The sequence below is a fragment of the Cebidichthys violaceus genome, unplaced genomic scaffold (genome assembly GCF_023349555.1).
Source record: "Cebidichthys violaceus isolate CVI_PGR_0920_01 unplaced genomic scaffold, fCebVio1.0.p SCAF_11, whole genome shotgun sequence".
NCBI classification, from domain to species: domain Eukaryota; kingdom Metazoa; phylum Chordata; class Actinopteri; order Perciformes; family Stichaeidae; genus Cebidichthys; species Cebidichthys violaceus.
In genome coordinates this window covers 14,343,070-14,364,884 of record NW_027176274.1, presented here as the reverse complement: position 1 = coordinate 14,364,884, position 21,815 = coordinate 14,343,070, and the positions used below count along the sequence as shown (strand labels likewise).

The 21,815-nt window shown below is 42.7% G+C and overlaps 1 protein-coding gene across 4 annotated transcripts in view; it reads left to right on the top strand.

The window, feature by feature from the left end:
• Positions 1-15,684, top strand: part of il1rapl1a (interleukin 1 receptor accessory protein-like 1a) — a 150,971-nt gene extending 135,287 nt beyond the window's left edge. Inside the window, exons 7-12 of one of the 4 annotated variants that reach the window (XM_068705044.1) lie at positions 1,064-1,196; positions 5,348-5,493; positions 8,274-8,417; positions 10,616-10,786; positions 12,761-12,805; positions 13,424-15,684. In XM_068705044.1, coding sequence (XP_068561145.1) covers positions 1,064-1,196; positions 5,348-5,493; positions 8,274-8,417; positions 10,616-10,786; positions 12,761-12,805; positions 13,424-14,145 — 1,361 coding nt within the window. In that variant the 3' untranslated portion in view covers positions 14,146-15,684. Of the gene's footprint in view, positions 1-1,063; positions 1,197-5,347; positions 5,494-8,270; positions 8,418-10,615; positions 10,787-12,760; positions 12,806-13,423 lie in introns of all 4 variants that reach the window. The other 3 variants (XM_068705043.1, XM_068705047.1, XM_068705045.1) reach the window with 3 other exon arrangements.
• Positions 15,685-21,815: the final 6,131 nt, after the last annotated feature.

Here is a 21,815-nt window from a genome sequence, read left to right as displayed (position 1 = left end):
AATCACATGCCTCGGAGCCAGACGCAGCATTGGCTCTCCCAACGGGAGCGCGTCCTCCACCGCACGGTTTTACAGTACGTGCTGCATGATGAGCTTCCCTCATCTGTGAGTTGTTTACATGTTGCTGTGTGGTTCCCCGAGAGGCATCAGCATGTGATTGCTGCACCCTGGGCCTTTTTGAGAATGCCACTTCAGAGGAATGCAAAATAAACATATGCTGGAATATGCCAACAGTGCTCTATCTTTATGTTCACCAGCATAATGCATGCATAGTTCATGGACACTGAAGGGCTTGCCTGAGTGGGAAAAGGGGCCTCTTTATGCCAACTGTAATTAGCTCACAGCAGTGCTACATGTACCATTACATTTTTCACTTTTACCACCAGCTCATCGACGGGTTTGAATGTCCAATCGCTCTAACAATGTGTAATTTGTGCATGAAGTATCACCTTTTTGTCCTGTCTGGATACTTGACCCTCTCTGTTGATCCAAAGAGACAATCCATCAATTCACAAAACAAAGACAATGTTGTGCTCCTCAGTGACAATCACTTCTTCCTCCACATATCGACTCACAACAAACTGCAGTTGTTGACTCCTGACTTGTCTTCATACCCAGCAGCGGCTCTAAATAAAATAATGTTACTGTCAGCCTCCTCTCGCTTCCTTTCGCCTTCTTTTCTCTCATGGACACGCGGTCTCAAGGGGGGTTGTAGGAAGCTCTTGAGTGCCCTCGTGTGTTCATTACGGTTTACTTTCAGATCAGTATACAGTATGTGTGTGCTATTGGCATGCGCAAATCAAAGCTTTTTCTGACATTTGAATCATTGAAGGGGAAAAGGGAAGACATTGAGTGTTCAACGTACATATTCTCTCATGCAACCACGGATATGTACAAAGAATTGTCAATACATCAGCCAAATGACTGTTTCTGTTGATGTCCCTGACTTTGAAGGAGCAGACATGTGGTACAATATTGTGTGTGTTGTGCACATGAATCGCACATCACTCCCAAGCCTACAGGACAATCAAGCATGACAACACGTCGTCTCTTGTCTTTGCAGGAAGTGCTTTGAACCTGACTTGCCGGGCGTTTTTCGGCTACAGCGGTGACGTCAGCCCGCTCATCTACTGGATGAAGGGAGAGAAGTTCATAGAGGACTTGGACGAAGAGAGAATCCAGGAAAGCGACATCAAGTAAGGAACACTGCTTGAATTGATTTCACAGGACATGGCGCTAATGGGGTATTAATAGCAGATGTAGATACATTCACTGGAAAATGGACGATACCGATGCTTTTTGCATGTTTTAGCCCATTAACTCCAAATTGCGTACACTAAACCAACCATTTTCCAGAGATTTATTTGCCGCTTTCCAAACAGCTGCTGGGTTCCATTTATTTTGCTATGGTGTGAACATCACACAGATACTTAAAATCATGTTTTAAATAATTATTTGTATTCTTTTTTGCCTAAAGGACAGGGTGGAAATGCACTGGCATGCAGGTGGAAACAGGATAGCTTATGATATGCTGCATTGTGCACAGTAACAATACGACTGCTTATATCACACACAAAGCAAGATAATAATCTATTGAAGTGAAGAGGGAACACACAACCCTGAAAATGGAATTTGAGCTACGATAGTAATACTATTTATTAACTACATTATAAAGTGCATTTTTCAGACAGAAAACAATGAGTACAAGGTCAGAATTCTGAACATTGTGGCCTCAATATGGCTTTATACTGTATCTTTACATATACACACGCTACAATTTTGGTTCCTGTGTATTGTACTGCAGTTTCATATTGATTATTTGTCCCATGCCTCATTGCATTTACCAGCTATGCTGTTGAAAAGTCAAGCCACAAGACAAAAAAAACCACAGATCTGTACATTGGGATTTATTTGTTGTTTTTTCTTGCGTTAAAAGTTTGTTGTTCTGCATTTGACTCAATTCGGGGACGTCGGGGGCGTCCTTGAGTTCCACAACAAACTATTTTCAAACTATTCATTGTGTGCAGCTGCATTAGCAGTTCTGACAATAATACGATCATGAATGCAGGTGGTGATTAAGTTTCAGGCTGATGGTTTGCTTCTCTTGCTGTCTCTCCATTTTCAGGAGATAAAATATGTTGTGTGCATTCAATTTGGGAAATGGGAGTATTGTATTAAACATTTTTAAAGGGGGTAATACATGTAACTAAAACACAGATATTTGCTTAAAAAAACATAAACCTGTCATAGAGGAAAACATCCATTGCCATATGGCATGCAGTTATATAGTCTGTTGCCAGTTTAGCTGTCTTATTGTACTGCAGGGTTTGATTCTTTTTTTCTCTTGAGAGGAAAAGGTAGTCTGGAGTTTTGACAATAAATCTGGGAAGTTTTCATGTGAATTATATTGTGTTGTGTATATTTTGTCTCCATTTAAGTTGTTTCATGGGAACCAATTTGTTTTTCTCTCTCTGTCTAACCATTTCTTTCCATGGCAAGACCTTTTTTTTCTGTGTACCAGCTGCAGAAGAGGACTCACATTTCCCACATACGTGTGTTCAGAAACATTTTGCACCCAGGATGAATATGCTAAGTGATAAACACACCTCACAAAAAGCAGTTTCTCCAACTTGGCCTCTATTGCTGTCTCCTTTAAATTTAAAATTGTACAATTTGCCCAACATGCCTCTATTTCAGAGCCCTAAGACATTTAAAACAAGCCCATTTCCATGTTTTCCCCCTCCTAGTGTTGTAACACATTTAAACAAGTCCATTCCCTGGTCCATGTGCATGTTTCCCATTAGGGCTGTTTGGAGAGGCTGCAGCTCTGGGGAGACAGCCCTGTCAGATGGTTAACAACTGCCATTTTTCACACCGCCGCCACTATCGCTATCTCCCTCGCTGCACCCACCTATAGCGACATGCAGATGGGCTGCGGGGAGCTGAGGAGGAGGGAAAGGGTGGGAGAAGTAGAGAAAGAGAGAGGGAGCCGATAGGAAAGGAATGGAAAGGGTAAGAAATATGGAAGAAGTCACTTAGGAGGAAAGTAAAGAAGACACATCCGTGATAGGGAGTTTGTGGCTTGTGCACTGATATGAACATGCAACAGAAACAAATCTCATTTTAAACCCCCAACGCTGCTCTCTTGTCTGTCTTGTCTCTCTCTTCCTCCGTTAGTCCCTGACACCAGGATTACCCCCACTCACTGACTGAGGAGTTATCTTTTTAATAAATCATACCGATATTTCATGCAGCGGATCAATAATGTATTTGATCATCCACTCTCTGTTGCTGATGCTGCCACCCTGAGCTTTTCTGTGCCTTGTGTTTTTTGCTTCCACAAAGTCAGGCAGATCTAAGGACCGTGGGCAAAGACAGGGAGCGATGGAGAGAAAGGATAGGAGATACTGAACATGAGCAAACGTGCGCTTGCCCTGCAGCCGAGCTGTCTACCGTTTCAGATGATCCATTGGGCAACTTTCTAAGGGTCTTCAGGCTGGCACCCACACACTTTAGCTTTATTACTAATGTATCAGTAGCCAAGCTTGAGCTAAGAGACGAGCGCTTATACCACAGGCACAGAGTTTCTGCAGGCATTTATTGACCCAACTCCGAGCCTATTGATCCAGAGGAGTTCATTTCTACGGTAGCCCGAGCCCATAAATTCTCATTTGCGCAACTGGGACAGGGCTATTGTTGTTATCATAGCACGGATGACTGGACATTAGCATAGCATGCAGAGATTAATAAATTAGCAGAACAAATCTGGTTCAGCATAATAAAGAAGGTGATTGATATTGTTGTTGACCCAATTCAGTTGGTTGTTTTGCAGTTGTACCTTAAATTGCATGTAAAAGGAACGAACAAGTTGCAAACACAGAGGATTTGCTCGTGAGTAACGGAGGGAAAATATTGACAAGAAAAAGTGCCTGCAGCGGCCATAGTTGAAAATGTGTTCTCGATTTACTCATTTGGCTAACTTGATATCGATAAGCTCAATCACCCCAAGGAAAAGTATTTGAAGAGTTTTACAATTGAACATGGAGTTCTGCACATCTTAGTCCATCTGATTCACCATTGTAGGAACATCTTACATCGTGAAGCATTGTTCATTTTCGCTCTTCCAGTCAAGCGGTTTGTAAGTGTAAGTGTTATGGGCTGTCATTCACCTCCCATCCCTATCGGTGCGCATCACCTGGACCTTGTTATCCATCCGCTCTAACTTTAGGGTCCTCATCGTCGCCTTTTGAGACTCCGGTTGAACAGCGGTGGTCATTATCCATCAGGTTGTATGGCAGCGAGCTCCGATGCCTCAAATAATGTGATAATGTGAAACTGGAGGCTTCAAAGTACCCACCACTCCCTGGAGAGACATGAATTATTCCCCGTGCCTACTTCTCCCAGCACCCCAGGCCCCCCGAACCCCATTGCACAACAAACTCAGCTGAAAATACAAATATCATCAGCACTGCCTCAGCCTCTCCACGCAAAGCCCATGATACACTTTCAATTACTGATGCCAAATCTCCACAACAAGTCCTTATGTGCAGTTTATCGGCTTGAAGGCGAGAGAGAAGAGAGAAGCTTGAGAGTCATTATACCCCTACACACTCAAGCACACACTCTCACACACTTTCCTCATCCCACTCCGCCTTCTCAACACAGCCCTTATTAACACATACAGTAGATACACACACACACACACACACACACACACACACACACACACACACACACACGGAGGAGATCTCTTTCTCATTTACACTTTGTTTCCTCCAATGTGTAATTTGTGTTGAGGGTGCTGCAAAAGTGGGCTAAGTAGTGTATCCAAGGTATGAGGGAGCATTATCTCCCCATTCCCTCCTCCATCAGGCTCAACCAGCCCAGCGGGGGACACTCATTTACTTTATGGAATATTACTTTCTCTCTGTTACCATGGCAGCCGCTATAAAAAGATTTTCTTCTGATCGCCATTATTTGATTCCCCCCCCCACCCCCCCCCCCCCGCATACGCTGAGGAAGAGCCCTTATTGATTTTCATTTCTCATATGTTTTGAGTGCAGAGAGAAGAAATGAACATACCTTGAAGTACTTACAGTAACACAAAAGTGTCTTCATCAAGACACAGTTGTACAGAAACACGCTGCTCACGGGCATTTCTGGGATCGCTGCACTCTGGATCACAACTCTTTAAGCCCCGACACGTCCGCGCCGCTTGCCATCACATTCATTTGCACTGATTACATGTTCTTGTACATTAGCACAGAAAGCCTTCTCTCATCTACTGTTTCCAACATGACTGCTGCAGAGATGAATTGCTCAGTTAGTTTTTGTGTTTGTCTTGCAGGATCGTCAAGGAGCATCTTGGTGAGCAGGAAGTGGCCATTTCCTTGACTATTGACTCCTTGGAGGAGGATGACCTGGGAAATTATTCCTGTTATGTGGAAAATGGTAACGGCCGTCGCCAAGCTACCATCCAGCTCTTCAGACGGGGTAAGGGCTCTTTGACGTTTCCCACTGAAACCTTGAGGAGCGTTAACCCCTCAACATCCACTTTTTTCATTTCATTTCCCTGTAAGTGGCTTTAAGGTTGGGAAAATTCCCCTAATCCCTTACTTTCTGACACTATCATACATATTCAGTGTCAGCGCTTCATTAAAGCTATATGATGAATGAAGTATTCAAAGCCTTGCTGCTCCGTTTTCATCAAATGAAAATAGTCTAGATGTCTTTTGCATTATTTTAAACAAATTCCCCCAAATGTCCACCTTACATATTTAGTATCTTTGGGAACTTTAGGATCTCCACTAGGACTTTGGAATAAAGCTCTGTGACTTGGCTGCACAGAAGTCGCTGCTTCATTGAAGTTAAAGGGGTTAATGCGGCTCTAATCAGTATTTCTATTGTAATAATGCGAAAGGGGTCACTTGTAGCAACAAACCCACAAAGAGTTTTCACCTGACTGCAGTTTCCCTCCACTCTTTGGAATCTTTCAGCGTCTTTCAGCTTATTGTTTTCAGTGGTAAAAGCTTCAATAAACCCACTGTACACTACCTGCCCAGTGCCCAGCACCAGACAGACAAAGTTAGAGCCTGATATTTCGCTCAAGACTCGGTGGAGACCACACAGAGCTAAAAGGAGAGAAAATATCAGACTTGCATACAGGTGGCCCAAGACACAAATCCAAAGGAATGCTAATGTTGCTCTGTATCTGAGAGATTTGTAAATGAGCAACGTTTTATGCTTGCTATATTTGCTTTATACGGTCATGGTACGGTATAACTGTGTTGTGTTTTACAGCTTATTTTTGCTGCTGTCCCCAAGTAGCCAACGAATCAGGTTAAAAGCTTTCAGGTGTTCACGGTACAAACCCAACCGATTCTTTGAGATCACTTTGGTTTTGGAAATATTTATAAACCAGGACATAGAAGACTCCATGTACCTCACTTCATACAACTAAAGACCTTACAGCACTGTTTTCAACAGCATCCTTTCTGTCTGTCCTTTCTGGGCCATTTTTCTTTGTTATGTGTTAACACATCTGTGCTTGAGCTCCAGTTGGTTGCGCCGTTCCTCTCTATGTGTGCTCCAGCAGCTCTGTAGCTATTTTGGCTCTCTAGCATGACTTGTCTGAAGCTCTTTTCACGCACTGGTTGTCACCCTACAAAGAGAGGTAATTTGATGGCTGTTTAAACAGCAAATTGGTCCTCAGCTTTTCCCAACAGGCCAATAAGTTCAGCATACAATTACATTGTAAGTCTTTATCTGTCTGTCTCCCCGCTTTAATCTCTGTCTCTGTGACCGTCTTTTGTAGCTGGCCCAATTCCTTTTGAGTGGTCTTTGTAGACTCCAGACAGCTTCATTTAACTCTCCCCGTCAAAGCAGCATTTCCAAGGAGAGGGATGCTAAGAAAGACTTCAAGTCAAGCTCTCTCTCTCCCTCTCCTTCTCCCTCTCTTTCTCACACATTATTCTGATGTTTATTTCATGTTTCCCCTCCCAGAATGCATCACTCATAAACCCTGCAGCAGGTATGTGAACGTCTCTGCGGGTTCCCTTCCCTTCTTTATTAGGAGGAGGAGAGAGATGGGAAGAGAGAAGGCAGAATGGACGTAGTGGTGAATGATTGTTAGTTAAAAGCATTTAAGTTTTGAGGAAATTGGGCCAAATTAATACTGCTGTCTTTCTCAGATAATGTATTATTTGTTGTTTATTAAAAATAAAAAAATGAGTAATGTGCTTACTGATAAAGAAAATCTGTTTTTACTAGTTAAAGGACGATTTTGACATCTTGAAACTACCACCAGCAGCAGGTGCAAAAATGTTAGTATACGGTGGGATAACTTAACTTCCTTCCAAGGCAGCCTCACATGTTTTAACTTTTCTTTTGATGAGTGAAATTATCTCGAAATTAAGTATCACTCGCTTGTAGGGAGGAAAACAATTAAAATAAAATGGCTTGCATTGAAAACTTGTGATAATGTCTCATGTCGCTGAAAGAAATGTAAAGGTATTTTCAGTGTACATAATCTGTAATAAAGTAGTGGCTGCTTTGGGGTTGCCATGGCAGCCGTGCAGTGCTCCAGTCCACAGTGACAGAGATATAAGGTGGACCTGTTCTAGCTGAGCCAACCAGGTAAATGCTGTTCTCATACACCACATAACTCATCCTTCCCCAAGCTGGGCCTCTGGGGAGATGGAGAGGCGATAATAGAGAAGAGAAATGAATGGAGAGACAATAGGGGAGAAAAGAGGGGGTAGGAGAAGCAAGAAGAGGTATGATGGAGAGGGGAGTGAGTGAGATGAGTAGACTGAAGCCTTTTGTTTTGAAAATGCCTCCATCCATGTCCAGAATTGTCACAAGTCCCACTATGGACTACAGCCAAAGTGCAGAGCTGTGTCATCGCTGCGCTGCTCCAAAGAAATGAACTCAATTTCTCATCATCCGGCTTTTTCTTCTTTTTTTCTCCATGTGTCTCCCTGCACTGTGCCCTCTCATTTTTTCCAAAGTCATTATGAGCCTCGCGTCTCTTCCCCCTTTTTTTTCTTTTGCACTGAAAATACTGATGATTATCTAACCTTCCAGCAAATGTAAATGTGTCCTATAAGTGCCTCATCCTGTGAGTTTAACGGGGAAACGGGGAAGAAAAAAATGACCAATGAGTCCATTGCCTGTTTTTGTGTATGCATAAGGGGTATGTGTATTCCCCATTCCGCACCATGATTGTCTCACCCGTTTAAAATATTTTCTGGTCCATGTGTCGTCCTCAGCAGAGCTCATGTACACCGTGGAGCTGGCAGGAGGGCTGGGAGCGATCCTGCTGCTGCTCATCTTCCTCATCTCCCTCTACAAATGCCACAAGATAGAGCTGATGCTTTTCTACAGGAGGCACTTTGGCAGCGAGGATGTGGATGGAGGTAAAGACGGCACAAAGCATCACAAACAAATACTCCCTCTGTTTCTGACTGAAGACGTACAATTTGCTCTTACATTTTTTTTTTCACCAGGCCTTTCTTTTCCAAATTCCGATGTTGCGCGAGCATAGATGACCGTGTATGTGCCTGTGTGGGTTTGTTTTCATGGATGTGAATAGGTTCTGTTTCTTTAGCCATGTGCATAAGATTTGTTGTGTGTGTGTGTGTGTGTGTGTGTGTGTGTGTGTGTGTGTGTGTGTGTGTGTGTGTGTGTGTGTGTGTGTGTGTGTGTGTGTGTGTGTGTTCTGTCAGAGCCTCTATCCATAACAGACTCCCTGGTAGATACAAATGTCTTCTCCTATCTCAGTGACAGGAGCCCATTTCCTGTCTCTCTCTCAACTGTTGGTGTAGAGATTGTGTGTGCATTGCCGCAATGGCTGCATAGGGAAGAGAGGAGACAGATTTTCAATTTGTTGCCCATTTAAAAAGAGATCAGTCTCAATATGTCATGGAATGATGCCCGCCCTCTGCTGTCGAAGGCCAGATAGTGGGACATGGGGACTGGGCAGGCTCGAAGCTCCTTCCCTGAGAGACAAATAGGGAGCACATACAGCCTGAAATTTGAGGGCAACTTTCTGTTTTCTCTACAGATTATAGTTAACTTTTGCTTCAGTTAACGATTTGTCTGTTTGTGTCCCACTATCTTTCCTTTTTTTTGCTTTGTATTTTGACTCTGTCTGCTTTCTTTTTTGGAAAATTTTGGAAAGACTGAACTCATTTTTTAATCATTGGATTGTTTCTACAGTAGCATGAATTATCTATTACACGCTGTTTTGTTGACTCAAACTTCCACATGATTAAGTCATACCGTCAGGGAACTGCAGATACAAGCTGTTTTTGATTTTCCAAGTTTGCTAGGTGGTTAATTTGAGGTTGGTTGCTAATTTGAAGGCGTTGTTTGATGTGTGGATCCTGTCGAGCGCAGCCCTGGCCTTTCCAGTAAGTTTCAAAGCTACGTGTGCTCCTCAAAGAGTTTGTGAAAAAGCCCCTTTTCCCTTTTTGGCTGGCCCACAATCCAGTTTCTTCAGAGCATAATGACTAGGACTCACTGAACATGTCACAAGGAGGGCTTTTTTTCCCATCGTCTATTTTCTGCCTTTTCAGTTCTTCCCACTGTCTTCTGGGAAATCATTTTGAGGTTGGGAATAGGATATCGCCTGAGTCTTGATTTGGGTATTTTTGTATCTATTCCAATTCATTGTTCATATACACTATATGGCCAAAGATATATGGACACCCCAGACCAAATGCTCTTGTGTAATTTTGGTGGGTGGCTGTTTTTTGTTGTTTTTTTATCTCGGCCGCTTTTGTTCCAATTATGGAAGCTAAATCATGCTTTGGAGAAGTATTTTTCCTGTTCTTGAGAAGAGCGAGATCAAGAAATAAATGGTGAACTTGAACTTGATGAACCGGAACGTTGACTGCGAGCCAGGCTTTATCACTTCATCACTTATTATTCACATCAGTGATCGACTTCACGAATACTTCAGTGGCGGAATGGGAGCAAATGCCTGAATCTAGGTTCTGTGGAAAGCCCTCCCCGAAGAGCAGAGACTGTTATAGCAGCGTTTTGCAAAAAAATGCAGAGATGATTGAAATATCCCCGGTATAGTGGTTTGAATCAACTTTGGGGTTGTTTTGGGGATAGTTTTACTGTGGTTTAAAGTCAGACTTTAACCTACATTATTTTGACACTAATACAGCTAAAGGGGTTCAATATTTGATAATAGTTTATTTTACAATGCAACAACGATTTCAATGTAATTAAAAAATATATTACAATGTTTTGATGCTTTGATAAACTAACCGTGTAATTATTTTCTAATTTAATACAGACATTTTCATTTTGTTTGCTATGCAAATGAGATTTTGAACCAAAAATTAGTAGCATAGTGTTTTGTGTTTAGGGTTTTATAATTGAAGTTGAGCCAAAGCAATTGTAAAATGCATGGATTTGGAATGGGATGGTTCTAATCAAATATGGGTGTACTGTTCAGGTGTCCCCATCGAGTGCATGTGTGTCCACGTTTTTCATTGTGCCACGAGGACTCCAGGGATATTGTGCCTTTTGAGCTGGATGTCAATGCATTTGGTGCACCTTCTTCATGAGCCGCTCCCTGTTGTTTCTCTCTGTGTTTCAGAAAACAAAGACTACGATGCGTACCTGTCCTACACCAAAGTGGACCCTGACCAGTGGAGTCAGGAGACCAGGGAGGAGGAGCGCTTTGCCCTGGAGATCCTCCCCGATGTCCTGGAGAAACATTACGGCTACAAACTCTTCATCCCAGATCGAGACCTCATCCCAACAGGAAGTAAGTCTGCATATACGAGGTTGCACACATATGTTCATGTGTCATAATTGTATAGGAGTGTGAGGTGCATTTACAAAAGGAAAGGTTTAACAAAATGAGGAAGTATTGGATGTTGAGGATTTATGTGAGGAAGAGGATGAAGGTGGAGGAGGAAGTTGTTTGTTTCGGCCGATGTGGGACGGATATATTGAAAGGTGGCAGAAGAGTCAACTGACTTAAACGAACTGAAATGCAGGAGATGATTGGCAACCGAGGACTTGATTGGATTGAGCTGGAATGCAGAGGACTTGGTAAAAATGCATATAAAACAAAGAATCTAGTGGCCAGAGTGTGTCTTGAAGTGAGGCTTTGGTGGCATGCCTGGAACTGATGTATTTGGTCAGTGGCTCGTATGGGCTGAGACAGGAGGGGGAATGAAGCTCCCAGCTGGTTTTACTTCTCCAGATTGTGAGTGCCAGAGAGTCAGAAGTATAAATGGCAATGGTCAGATTGGCTGGGGTGAAGAGAAGGATTATAGGGAGCGCCACGGGAAGCCAGCAAGGACGTGTATTTAACATAGAGTTAAGTCGACGATGCCTAGAGAACGAATGCAGAGTCTGAGAAGGTCAGAAGTGAGCGGCAAGCGTTTTGCTGTGAGAAAAAAGGGGATTCTTGGAAAACAGGTCTGGATATTGGAGGAGCAAAATTACAGAAAATTGCAGCAATACATGATGTCTAAAAGGCAGAACGATGCACGATGGCTGGAGAACATGATCTTTAAGATTCCTACAACTGCTGTGTTATCAGAGTGAATGAGTATGGACTCCCTAGACCATTAGCGTCCCCAAAGATTAGCAGCTGTGACAGTTCATGGACTGCAGACAAAGGAGAGCTGGTCTGCAGAGAGCAGGGAGAGAGGACTGTAGGTTGTGGCAGATATGGAAAGAGTCAAGAATGACAGGACTGAAATGTCTGGAGGAGAATCGCTTTCAAACAGATCATTGAATCCTACAGATTGATCTACAGTTTGAGAGCCATGCTGAGTTGACTATTCGGTGTGATAGAAATTAGCGTTGTTGAACTTTGCAAAAGGAAGCACCATCTGTTGACATGAAAACAGAAGACAGGATGGGTTAACTAGGGACAGGTGTTTAGAGTTGTGGTTGAGGCATGGTCCTTCACTGGTTAACTTCATTGGTCAAAAGTGTTTGTTATGTGTGGTCCGTCTGTTTTGTTATTCACTGTCACTGTCTTGTATTTCAATGTTTTGTGCTTTGTGGGCAGATTCAAGCAGAGTACATTCACACTCACAAATGATTAGTTGACGATTATTCCAAATTTCCAAATAAGAGAAGAAGGAAAATCAAATACTATTGACCAATTTTCCTGTATCCTCTCTAAACTCTCTGGTTAAAACATCATAGTATTTCACACTGGCTAGTCTCATATTACGCACTACAGTCATGGGAATATGGTATACAGAGTGTACCAGGAGCTGATATATTGAACAAATTCATCATCCTCCCTGGTTTTCATCCATGCATTAATAAATCCATGAAAATTCTGTCTGAACATAATTCTCATGCGTGCTAACTCTGCTTAGTAGTCCGTCTATGCCAGTGGTGCACAGTGTGCTCTAGTTAGTAGTAACGCTGTGTGTTTGTACTGTAGGCTTCATGTGGAACAGATAAAACGCAAACACGTCCTAGTTGGACCAGATAGAATTAAACATCAGTGGGAAAATGTGTGAAGGCTCCGAGCCCTGCCGCCTCTTTCCTTTAATCAAAAGAAGATTGCTGCCGGCATCAGTGCCAAGCAAACTCATTGTAGATGAATGTCCAATCAGGGAAACATGGTATATGATTAATCATATGTGAAATAAAAAAAGATGAGTGCGAGGAGAAGCGGCCGCTTTTCACAACTGTGTTGAGCATGTTTCTGTGTCTTTGTACTGTGTTCTGCCTGTGACCTAAATGTCAAAATGTTTATGTTTAGGTCTCACCAATGAGCATTACCAGGACGAAACACGACTCTTTGGAGGTACTCGCCCTCAGTCTTTTCCTCTTGTATCAGCTGCTGTCATTTACTTGCCTCCTAGGACGTCTCAAAGAGACGCATAGAGTGGCGCTGTTGTGTGATCTGAAACATTCAGTAGACAGCGACTCAGCCTAATCCTATAGACCGTGTGCAGCTTTATCAATCATGGCCCCCCCCCCCCATCGAGAGCCATTTAGTGCAGCGCTTAGCGTTGTCTGTGGGTCTGCCCTCCAGAGTATTGATTACAATACACAGAATAATACTTTACAATGCACCAGAACAAAAGACATATTCAACTGAACAAAGACCTGGCTTTTAGATGTGTATGTACACACACACACACACATACATTGTCCCTTTGTCTTTCTCCACACACTACAAGCTACAGACTAAATGAGCTGTTATTTGAGCAGGTACTGGAGGGGGACAGCAAAATAGCCACCTGTCATTGTCTTGTGTTTTGTGTCTGATGCTGTATGTTCATCCCTGTGTCACGGTCCTGTCCTCATTAAATCATATCTTTAGCTCAAAACATACTGAATGCACATTACTCTGCTATTTTGCTGCTCCCATGTCTTATGCATGTTTCTTTCTCTCTCTCGATCCTGTTGCTTCCTGCAGCCTACATAGAGGACGTGGCACGCTGCGTGGACCAGAGCAAGCGCCTCATTATCGTTATGACACCCAACTACGTGGTGCGGCGAGGCTGGAGCATCTTTGAGCTGGAGACGCGGCTGCGCAACATGCTGGTGACTGGCGAGATCAAAGTCATCCTGATCGAGTGCGCTGAGTTGCGCGGCATCATGAACTACCAGGAGGTGGAGGCTCTCAAGCATACCATCAAGACCCTCACTGTCATCAAGTGGCGCGGCCCCAAGAGCAACAAGCTCAACTCCAAGTTCTGGAAGCAGCTGCAGTACGAGATGCCGTTCCGGCGCACAGAGCCCATGCTCACCCACGAGCCGGCGCTGGACGTCAGCGAGCAGGGCCCCTTCGGAGAGCTGCAGACCGTCTCCGCCATCTCCATGGCAGCGGCCACCTCCACCGCCATGGCGACCGCCCACCCCGAGCTGCGCTCCACTTTCCACAACACCTACCACACCACCATGAGGCAGAAACACTACTACCGCAGCTACGAGTATGACTTGCCCCCAGGAGGGACCCTGCCACCTCTCTCCTCTCTGGGGAACCAGCACACCTACTGCAACATCCCACTAACACTGCTGAACGGACAGAGGCCCCCCGGGAAGAGCCGAGAGCACAGCCTGGAGGAGGCGCACGCCAACAACGCCATGCTGCCCCTGCTGCCGAGAGAAACCAGCATCTCCAGTGTCATCTGGTAGTGATGAAGAGGCTCAGCATCGGCTGTGGGAGGATCAGTCAGAGCCAGACACGACGAGGCTCAGTCTGGTGGCTCTTAAGAACACAGTTTATGGTCGTGATTACGGCGCAAGTGTTTTGGATCCATTCGGTTCCAACCGTTGTGAACTGGCAGCAAGTGATGGCGATACGGCAGGTTTTTCGGACATAGTTTCCCTTGTTTGTTTAGTTTAGTTTTTTCAAGTGGACAGCGCCTCTGTTTACAGAGGATGTTTTCTATGTGGAACTACAGGAGACGTGATGAGAACACTGTTTCATCTAGAAGCGAGATACAGACTTGCGAGAACTCCGCATTAAAGAACCAACACTCTATGGCAATTGTGCATACACATACATACACAGATGTGCATACACACAAACAAAAGGAAAACAGGGTCTTGTACATATGTTTCAATTTATTTGTAGCATCAGTGTTTTCCTGTTTTGTTCTTTCGTTTGTTTTATTCAACCATGTCTGTTGCCTTCTTTATCGTAGGACTTTGCTTTAACTTGTTACACAGAGTTGTATATTTTTATTGTTTTTTCTTTTTAGTTTGTTTTCTATTCTTATTTCAATGCGCTTGTTTGGAAAGCCAGTATGTCATGTACCTGCGCTGTTGTGTTTTCTTTTTCTTTGTTTGTTTAAATCTTTGTGTAGTTTAAGAGAACATTTTTAACACTTTTGGAATTGCCTGGACATTTCAGGAGCTTCATGGAGCTGAAACTTCTTTTTGTTTACCTGTAAAAGGTGTATCTAGTTTAAAAGGAAACTCTTTTAAAAAATCATAGAATATGCAAAAAGAAGGAGGAGCTGGTAAAAAATAGACCTTCCTGTGGGACAGGGGGAGCGATTGGGGGCAGTGCTAGTCCTCTCCAATCAGATAGACCGGCAGAACTCTCTCTAAAGCTTCATATTTTCTATTGAAACAAACAGCCTTGCTGTTTTAGAGTGATAGTGAAATGCCTCACCTTAAAAGGAAATCTGTAGATTATTTTAAAAAGAATTCTATTTTTGTAACACAAAAGAGTTTGCTTGAGAAGTCATACTTATTTGCATTTCATCGACCATAGAAAGGAGGATTTGTGTATAAGTGTTATGCTGGTTTTGTACACTTGCAATGTGGTTCCTGGTTTGTTAAGGGGTTACGGTGGCTTTTGAATCCCACATGAAAAAAATATCTCCTCTACTGTTCTAGATTCAAAAGCAAAGCATTTTCAATGTTTTGTTTTTTTAAAACATAATATTATTCCCATCCTGATAATTACTTTGGTTCATATGGATAGTTCATGTTTAAGGAAAGAAAAGAATACATTTGTGTTTTGAAAGACTTTTTAAATATATTTGAAGGTGTGATTTTTGAGTATGCATAGCAAATAGATATGTATTCTATATATAATATAGATATTTATATAAATATATAAACACGATTTTCACTCTGAAAGAAATGTCTATCTTTATAGAAACACAGTCATAATCAGTTGCCCTTACTTTCTCACTGCACATTAAAAACATTGATTTCCTTGATGTTTTTCTTTTGTGTCCGACTTTGACCATATGTTGGCAGTAATTTATAACATCTGCCTCACATACTGATTACACACCCAAAAATACACATTAATAGTCCGATTCATGGCATGTCCATCACTCTCTATGGCTGAATGAGTAAGGAGTGGAAAAGTGAGTTTGGCAGGAAAGATGAACAAGCATCAGCGTCTCCAGATACTGTTGAAAAGTAAACTGTGCCCTCACCTGCCAGCTGCTCTTACATGTGACAACACTACAAGACTGAAGTAGTACTAGTCAACCAGAAAGCAGTGTGTGCATCTGCACATTCTGATTATTTATGGAAATAACTACAGGTTATAACGGATAGATTCACATTCTTTTTCAAACATTCAAACTGTTTTGCTTGCTACTTCATACTGGCTGTGAGGAGATCCCTTGTTGACATGTCTCCAATGGAATACCGAAATGACGCTTCAGCAGTCTGAGTTAATCAAATCAATACCTTCTTCTCACAAAAAGTACAAAACTCCCTCTGTGATTCCCCACAGTGTTTCCAAATGTAGCTGGATATTCACTCGATTTGTCTAAGTCATACTAAAGCATCATATTAGCTTTGGCTGAACATTTGTCCATAGAACGAGGACTGTGGATTTCGACCCCCATCACTTATATATGGAAGTGCATTAGGAGGAGATCTTGTAATTTCTACTATAAGCAGCGAGCAAAAAGTGTTTCAATGTTGATATGAGCAGTTTCATTCAGAAACCCCAGACAAACCTATTATGAAATGTGCGTTTGCAAACAATGAGTCATGAGGGCTTTACGAAAAAGAGTAGGGAGGAGCTCCTGTGCAGATGTTTGGACTCTTTGTGCTCCTGTCCTCCAGTGATTCTCACATTACATCATACAACACTGACAAGCATTATCATTAACAGCAGAATGTCAATGCAGAGTGCAAATGAGAAAGGTCAACAATTAGACATGTAATGACGGAGGTCATGATCGGAACCTCACAGTTTGAAGAGGGCTGATATGGAGGTCTCTGAGGCCTTGTAGTCTACAACTCCCCCCATGCAATGGCAATTTCCCTGGTAGGACATCCCCCTTGCTCTCTCCCCACTGTTCCTGTCTATCTTTCCTGCCAGATAGAGGCAGAAATGTCAAAGATAAACCTTTAAAAAGAAAATTGCTGATAAAAGAAACATTTTGGTTTAGAGCCAAGAAGTCTCATTCGACGTCTGACTTTTTCTGGGCAACCTAAACACAATGGTGATGCAATGCCAAACAGTGCCACCTCCTGGGGATTCACACTACCTACAAGGGGTGTTTGTGATAGAACGCTGGAAAACAGAGACAGAAAGCAGATTCACTGATTCTCTGTCGACCCCAGGAGAGAACAGGGAAAAGAGAAAGTGGGGCAGAGGAAAAAAAAGACAGGGACAGAGTTAAAGGGAGAGGAAAGGAGAAAGTGAGTGAAAGACAGAGTATGTCACCATAAAAGACAGGCTATGGACATTTTTGTTGGTGCCAGGGTGCACAAAGCTGGAAAGCTCGGATGGTTTCAGACTATGCAAGCGCAAAGAAGAAGAAAAAACAGCTATAACTGTATCAATGAAAACACAAGTGAACCACAACCACTGGAGGCCCAATACAGAAACCAACAGTTGGAGGCATGCACACAAGCAAGCACACACAACATGTTGTCAACCACAAGTAGAGATGGTGACTGTTGCGTGTTGGCAGCCTCCTACCAGACAGCTGCAGTTTGATTAGCAGACACGATTAATAGACTCTTTATCACCTTGAGCAATTAGGACTTAATTTGAGAGAAAATAGGCCCTATCGAGAGGGAACATCTAGAGGAGATAGACAGAAGACCTTTAGGTTCACTGGTTTCACTACATAGATTGTATGGCCCGATTTCAATCTCCACACTCACGGACTGTGAGGCGCGTTCCCACAAAGTCCCTGAGGGGTTAGGGCTGTCCCACTGTCAAATCATCAAGTTTTTGAGGGCATTTTGAGCCCTTTATGAACACTTTACGTAAGTCCGCATTTCTGCAGACTTTTCCCCAAGAGAATTACCCACAATGCATAGCAATGTGACGTTAAACACGGGGATACCAGTGGAAGCCAAAGATGTAAACAGAGAACGGCACATGGGTGTTCAGTCTGGCATATTACACTATTGCACAGAAATATGAAGGATTAAAGATGGTACATGAAAGCAGAGGATTTCCAAGCAGAGACTATGTTACACAAGCGGTTTATTCAAAAAACTTTTTATTTCGTAATTGAAGCGGTTTTGACAAAAACAAATAATTTGGCAATTACCTATCATCTCGTGAGGCAAGCCTGACATCGCCATCTTGACTTTTTTGCAACCAATGAACAGAAGTGACCATATTTGGACGTTGGAGGAGTGACGTAGAGACGCCATATATACGGCTCTGGTTGGGTAGTGGGGCTGTGTATTGGCAAGCACCTCACGATACGATACGTATCGCGATACCTATGTGTCACGTGTATTCTGAACGTTTTACTTTAGATTGACAAAGCTTGCAAACGGCACTTGTTTCAACAAAGTCATTACTCCCTGATTTATTTTCGAAACCAATGTGCACCCAAAGGTCACGGGCCTTAGCTGAGTAGGAACTAGCCAGTGACATCTACAGAAGCGAAGGAGGAAGTTGTGTGACAAACACACACGTTTTTAAATCTGTTTAAATTAGATTTTAAATATCGATACACTGTCGCGGAAAAAATTGCACGATAGTCAGCTGTATCAATATTCTTGCATAGCCCTATTGTGTAGCGACCTGTCAATCACAAGATAGCCCCGCCCTAAAGCATACTCCGTTTTATGTTCTATTTGACTCTAAATGGATCATAATTTATGAACACCATCATTGAGAACATAAACTTTACAATGTTTACTGAGAGAAGTTGGGTCATTTTCTCAAAGACTTCTGAACCAGAGGAGTCGCCCTCTGCTGGCCAGTAGAGAGAATACACGTTTAAGACACTTCCGCATTGGCTTCACCGCCTGCATCACTGCCGGGGTCTGGCGAAACGGTAAATGCTAAAGGCTCGTGCGATGTCTGCGTTCACTGTGCAACTGCAGAGCCTCTCTCCGCTCAAAATGTTTGAAAAACTTTGAGGAGCGCATCGCGACAGAGAGGCGGATGTGTCTGATTTCGCGGTGTCGTTCAGACAGGTGAGTACAGCAACAAACTATTGATGGGTGACACTCTGCAGGGCGAGAACTTCAGTGTGTGCGGGCGTGTGTGCTCGCTGCAGCCGCTGTGGAGTTTAATCACGTGTTGCCTTGGTGTTGTTTTATTCTGCTGTTAATTCTACAAGAAGTGGAAGGCTATTTAATTGATGTGGTTTAATGATGCTTATTATATGAATATCATTGCACCCACAGGGTATCCACATCTCTTTTTATTTCCTGTCGGGCATTAACTTTCTGGTTAATTCTAAGAGGAAGGCAACAGTGTAAACAGACTGCCAAGTGCCTTCTTTATAGGAATATATGAAGGTTTCGACATAGGGGCTCTATGGTGTGATGTGTATATGATAATGTAATATGACACTAGATATCGTCTTAAATTTTGGATATTGCGATATGGTTTAAGTATTGTCTTTTTCTGGTTTTAAAGGCTGCATCACAGTAATGTGATGTCATTTTCTGAACCCAACAGTCTTCACCCAATTAGTCATTATATAAACATTACTGATGATTATTTATCAAAAATCTCATTGGGTAACAATCCCAGTCTCACGGGAGTGAAATAATCATAAACCAGAATAAGTGGTTTTGTTGCCTAACCCTATAGCATGTGTTTTGTTGCCTACACCTCAGTTGACATGTTTATTTTAAGCCCGACCATGATGTTGCCTAAACCTAACAAAGTGGTTTTGTTGCCTAAACCTAAAGATAGTCTTGTTTCGTTTTGTCGTCCCTACTGACTGAAACGTGGTGCAAGCATGAAAGATACTTCTAATTGAAACGCATTAGTTTGATTGTCGTGCTGAGCCACAAAATAAAAAGAAAACTTGTGTCCATGTACACAAACTGCCGTGAGATTTTGTAAAGGCACCAATTGTCAACCAATATTGTCGCAACATTGATATCAAGGTATTTGGTCAAATAATATTGTAATATTTAGTTTTTCTGTATCACCTAGTGCTAATATAACCTCATTATAATACACGTTTTCCTTTGCTCACCCTTCTGACACTAAACTCAGAGTATAGGCCTACATTTGAAATACTATCTCAGTAATTTTACTCGTATTTGAGTAAAACCTCTCACTTGATTAAAATATTCTAGTGGCCTACTATTTCCATCCCTGGAAATAAGAATATCTTCAGAGCAAAGTCCACTGTGGCAGACTGTATGTGCCAGGGTGGGTGTGTTTGATCTTGTGTGTCATTGTTGTCTTTTCTTGCATTGCCTTATCAGACCACCGGGAGGTGTGTGAGAGTTATCAGTGATGGTCTCACATGAACGTCCAGTTGGTATCACATGTTCTCAGTTTATTAATGTCGTGAACTCCTTCCTTCACAGTGCCATTTCATTTTGAGTCCATGTGGTTATTCTGTGCTGAATATTAAAAAAACAGCACAGAGGCACAATTGCTACTTTGAGAAACCCTGACTGCTCATGTAAACACATTTTCATTGAGTTTTTGTTGAGACTGATATTTGAAAATGAATTTGTCCTCTACTTTTTTATATTTTCAATTTATTTCTTCCTTTGTCGGTACCAACGAACAGCAGATGCTCTTGCTAGCAGATAAGATGACTTCATAATGAATGTGAGGCGCTGATGAATGTGGAGATCTCTGACAAGCTTCACTCAATAAAACCTGCCAAACACTTCCATCAGACACAGGAATGTGGCGGATGATACCTTTGATCCCATCCGTCAGTTTCCCTTCACATCAAAGGCGAGTTTAATAAGGTTGTTGCTTGCTGAAACTCTCCTGCTTTGTGACTTCTGAACAACATTCCATCTCCCGCCCTTCACTCTTGAACTCCTCACACACCCAGTCAGTTGCCATATTCTGTTGCACAGTAACAACGCCAACGCTTCTTATTTTGAGGTCCAGGAGTCTTGTAGATGTCTGACTGATACGGGGATGTATGTCTGTCTCTTTCAAACTCATTTTCACTTCCTTTCCTTTACTTGGGTTAAGGTAAAATCCAAAGTGTTAAATAGCGACCTTCTGGACAGATTATTCTGTCAAAGTGGGCCAAAACTGCAGGGACTGAGCACAGGTATAGACCATCTGGCCTTTGAACAGTGACTAAGTAGACTGGAAGCTGGAAGCGGTAATCAGGTGTCCAGGGACTCATAAAATAATTTGGTGATACTGTAGCAGCAGGAAATCTTTGCCCCGTTGTTGTACAGTGTTTCATCACTTAGATCTCTACAGAATTAATGGATCCTAACGCTGTATGTTGACACCATACGCCTACAGTATCTGTCTTTGCCTTTTTTTCTGCAGTCTTGAGATGCTTTTTCTCTGCGATACTTTTTTTTTTTCTCCAAGCGAGCCATTCCTCCATCTTTCTTTTAGATACTTTCTGCCGGGGGCACGCATCCACTAAATTCCACACTGTAACGGTCAGAGTTGGAGAGACAGTTGGAACATTACCTGGGGCACTTTTGCTTCGTGCACCATTTCTGTCAGTGTGTGTTGGTGGATGGGGAAGGCTGACGCATGTGTGGTGTGCTGTTGCACTCTGGTGGTCTAAGATGGCATTTCACCAGTATTTAGAAGTCACCAGGTCCACTGTTTAAAGCTCTCCGCTTTACCTGCTGGGCAAGTGATCAGCCGGCATGAGTTTCTTTACTGCAGTTGCATCTTAATCTGTAGTTGACATGATGAACCTTCATCAATAACTAATGTGAACAGGCGTCGAGTGTGACTCAGGCTCTAAGGTGACGTCAGATTTCCAAGTACACAGTAGGTATCATTGCTTACATACTGCGACATATCTCCATATTTAGATTCTGTCTAGGACACACTTGTCCCAGTGAAAAGTATGTCAGTGATGACGGAGCTGATATCACACACACACACACACACACACACACACACACAGAGAGAGAGACAGACAACAACAGTAAAC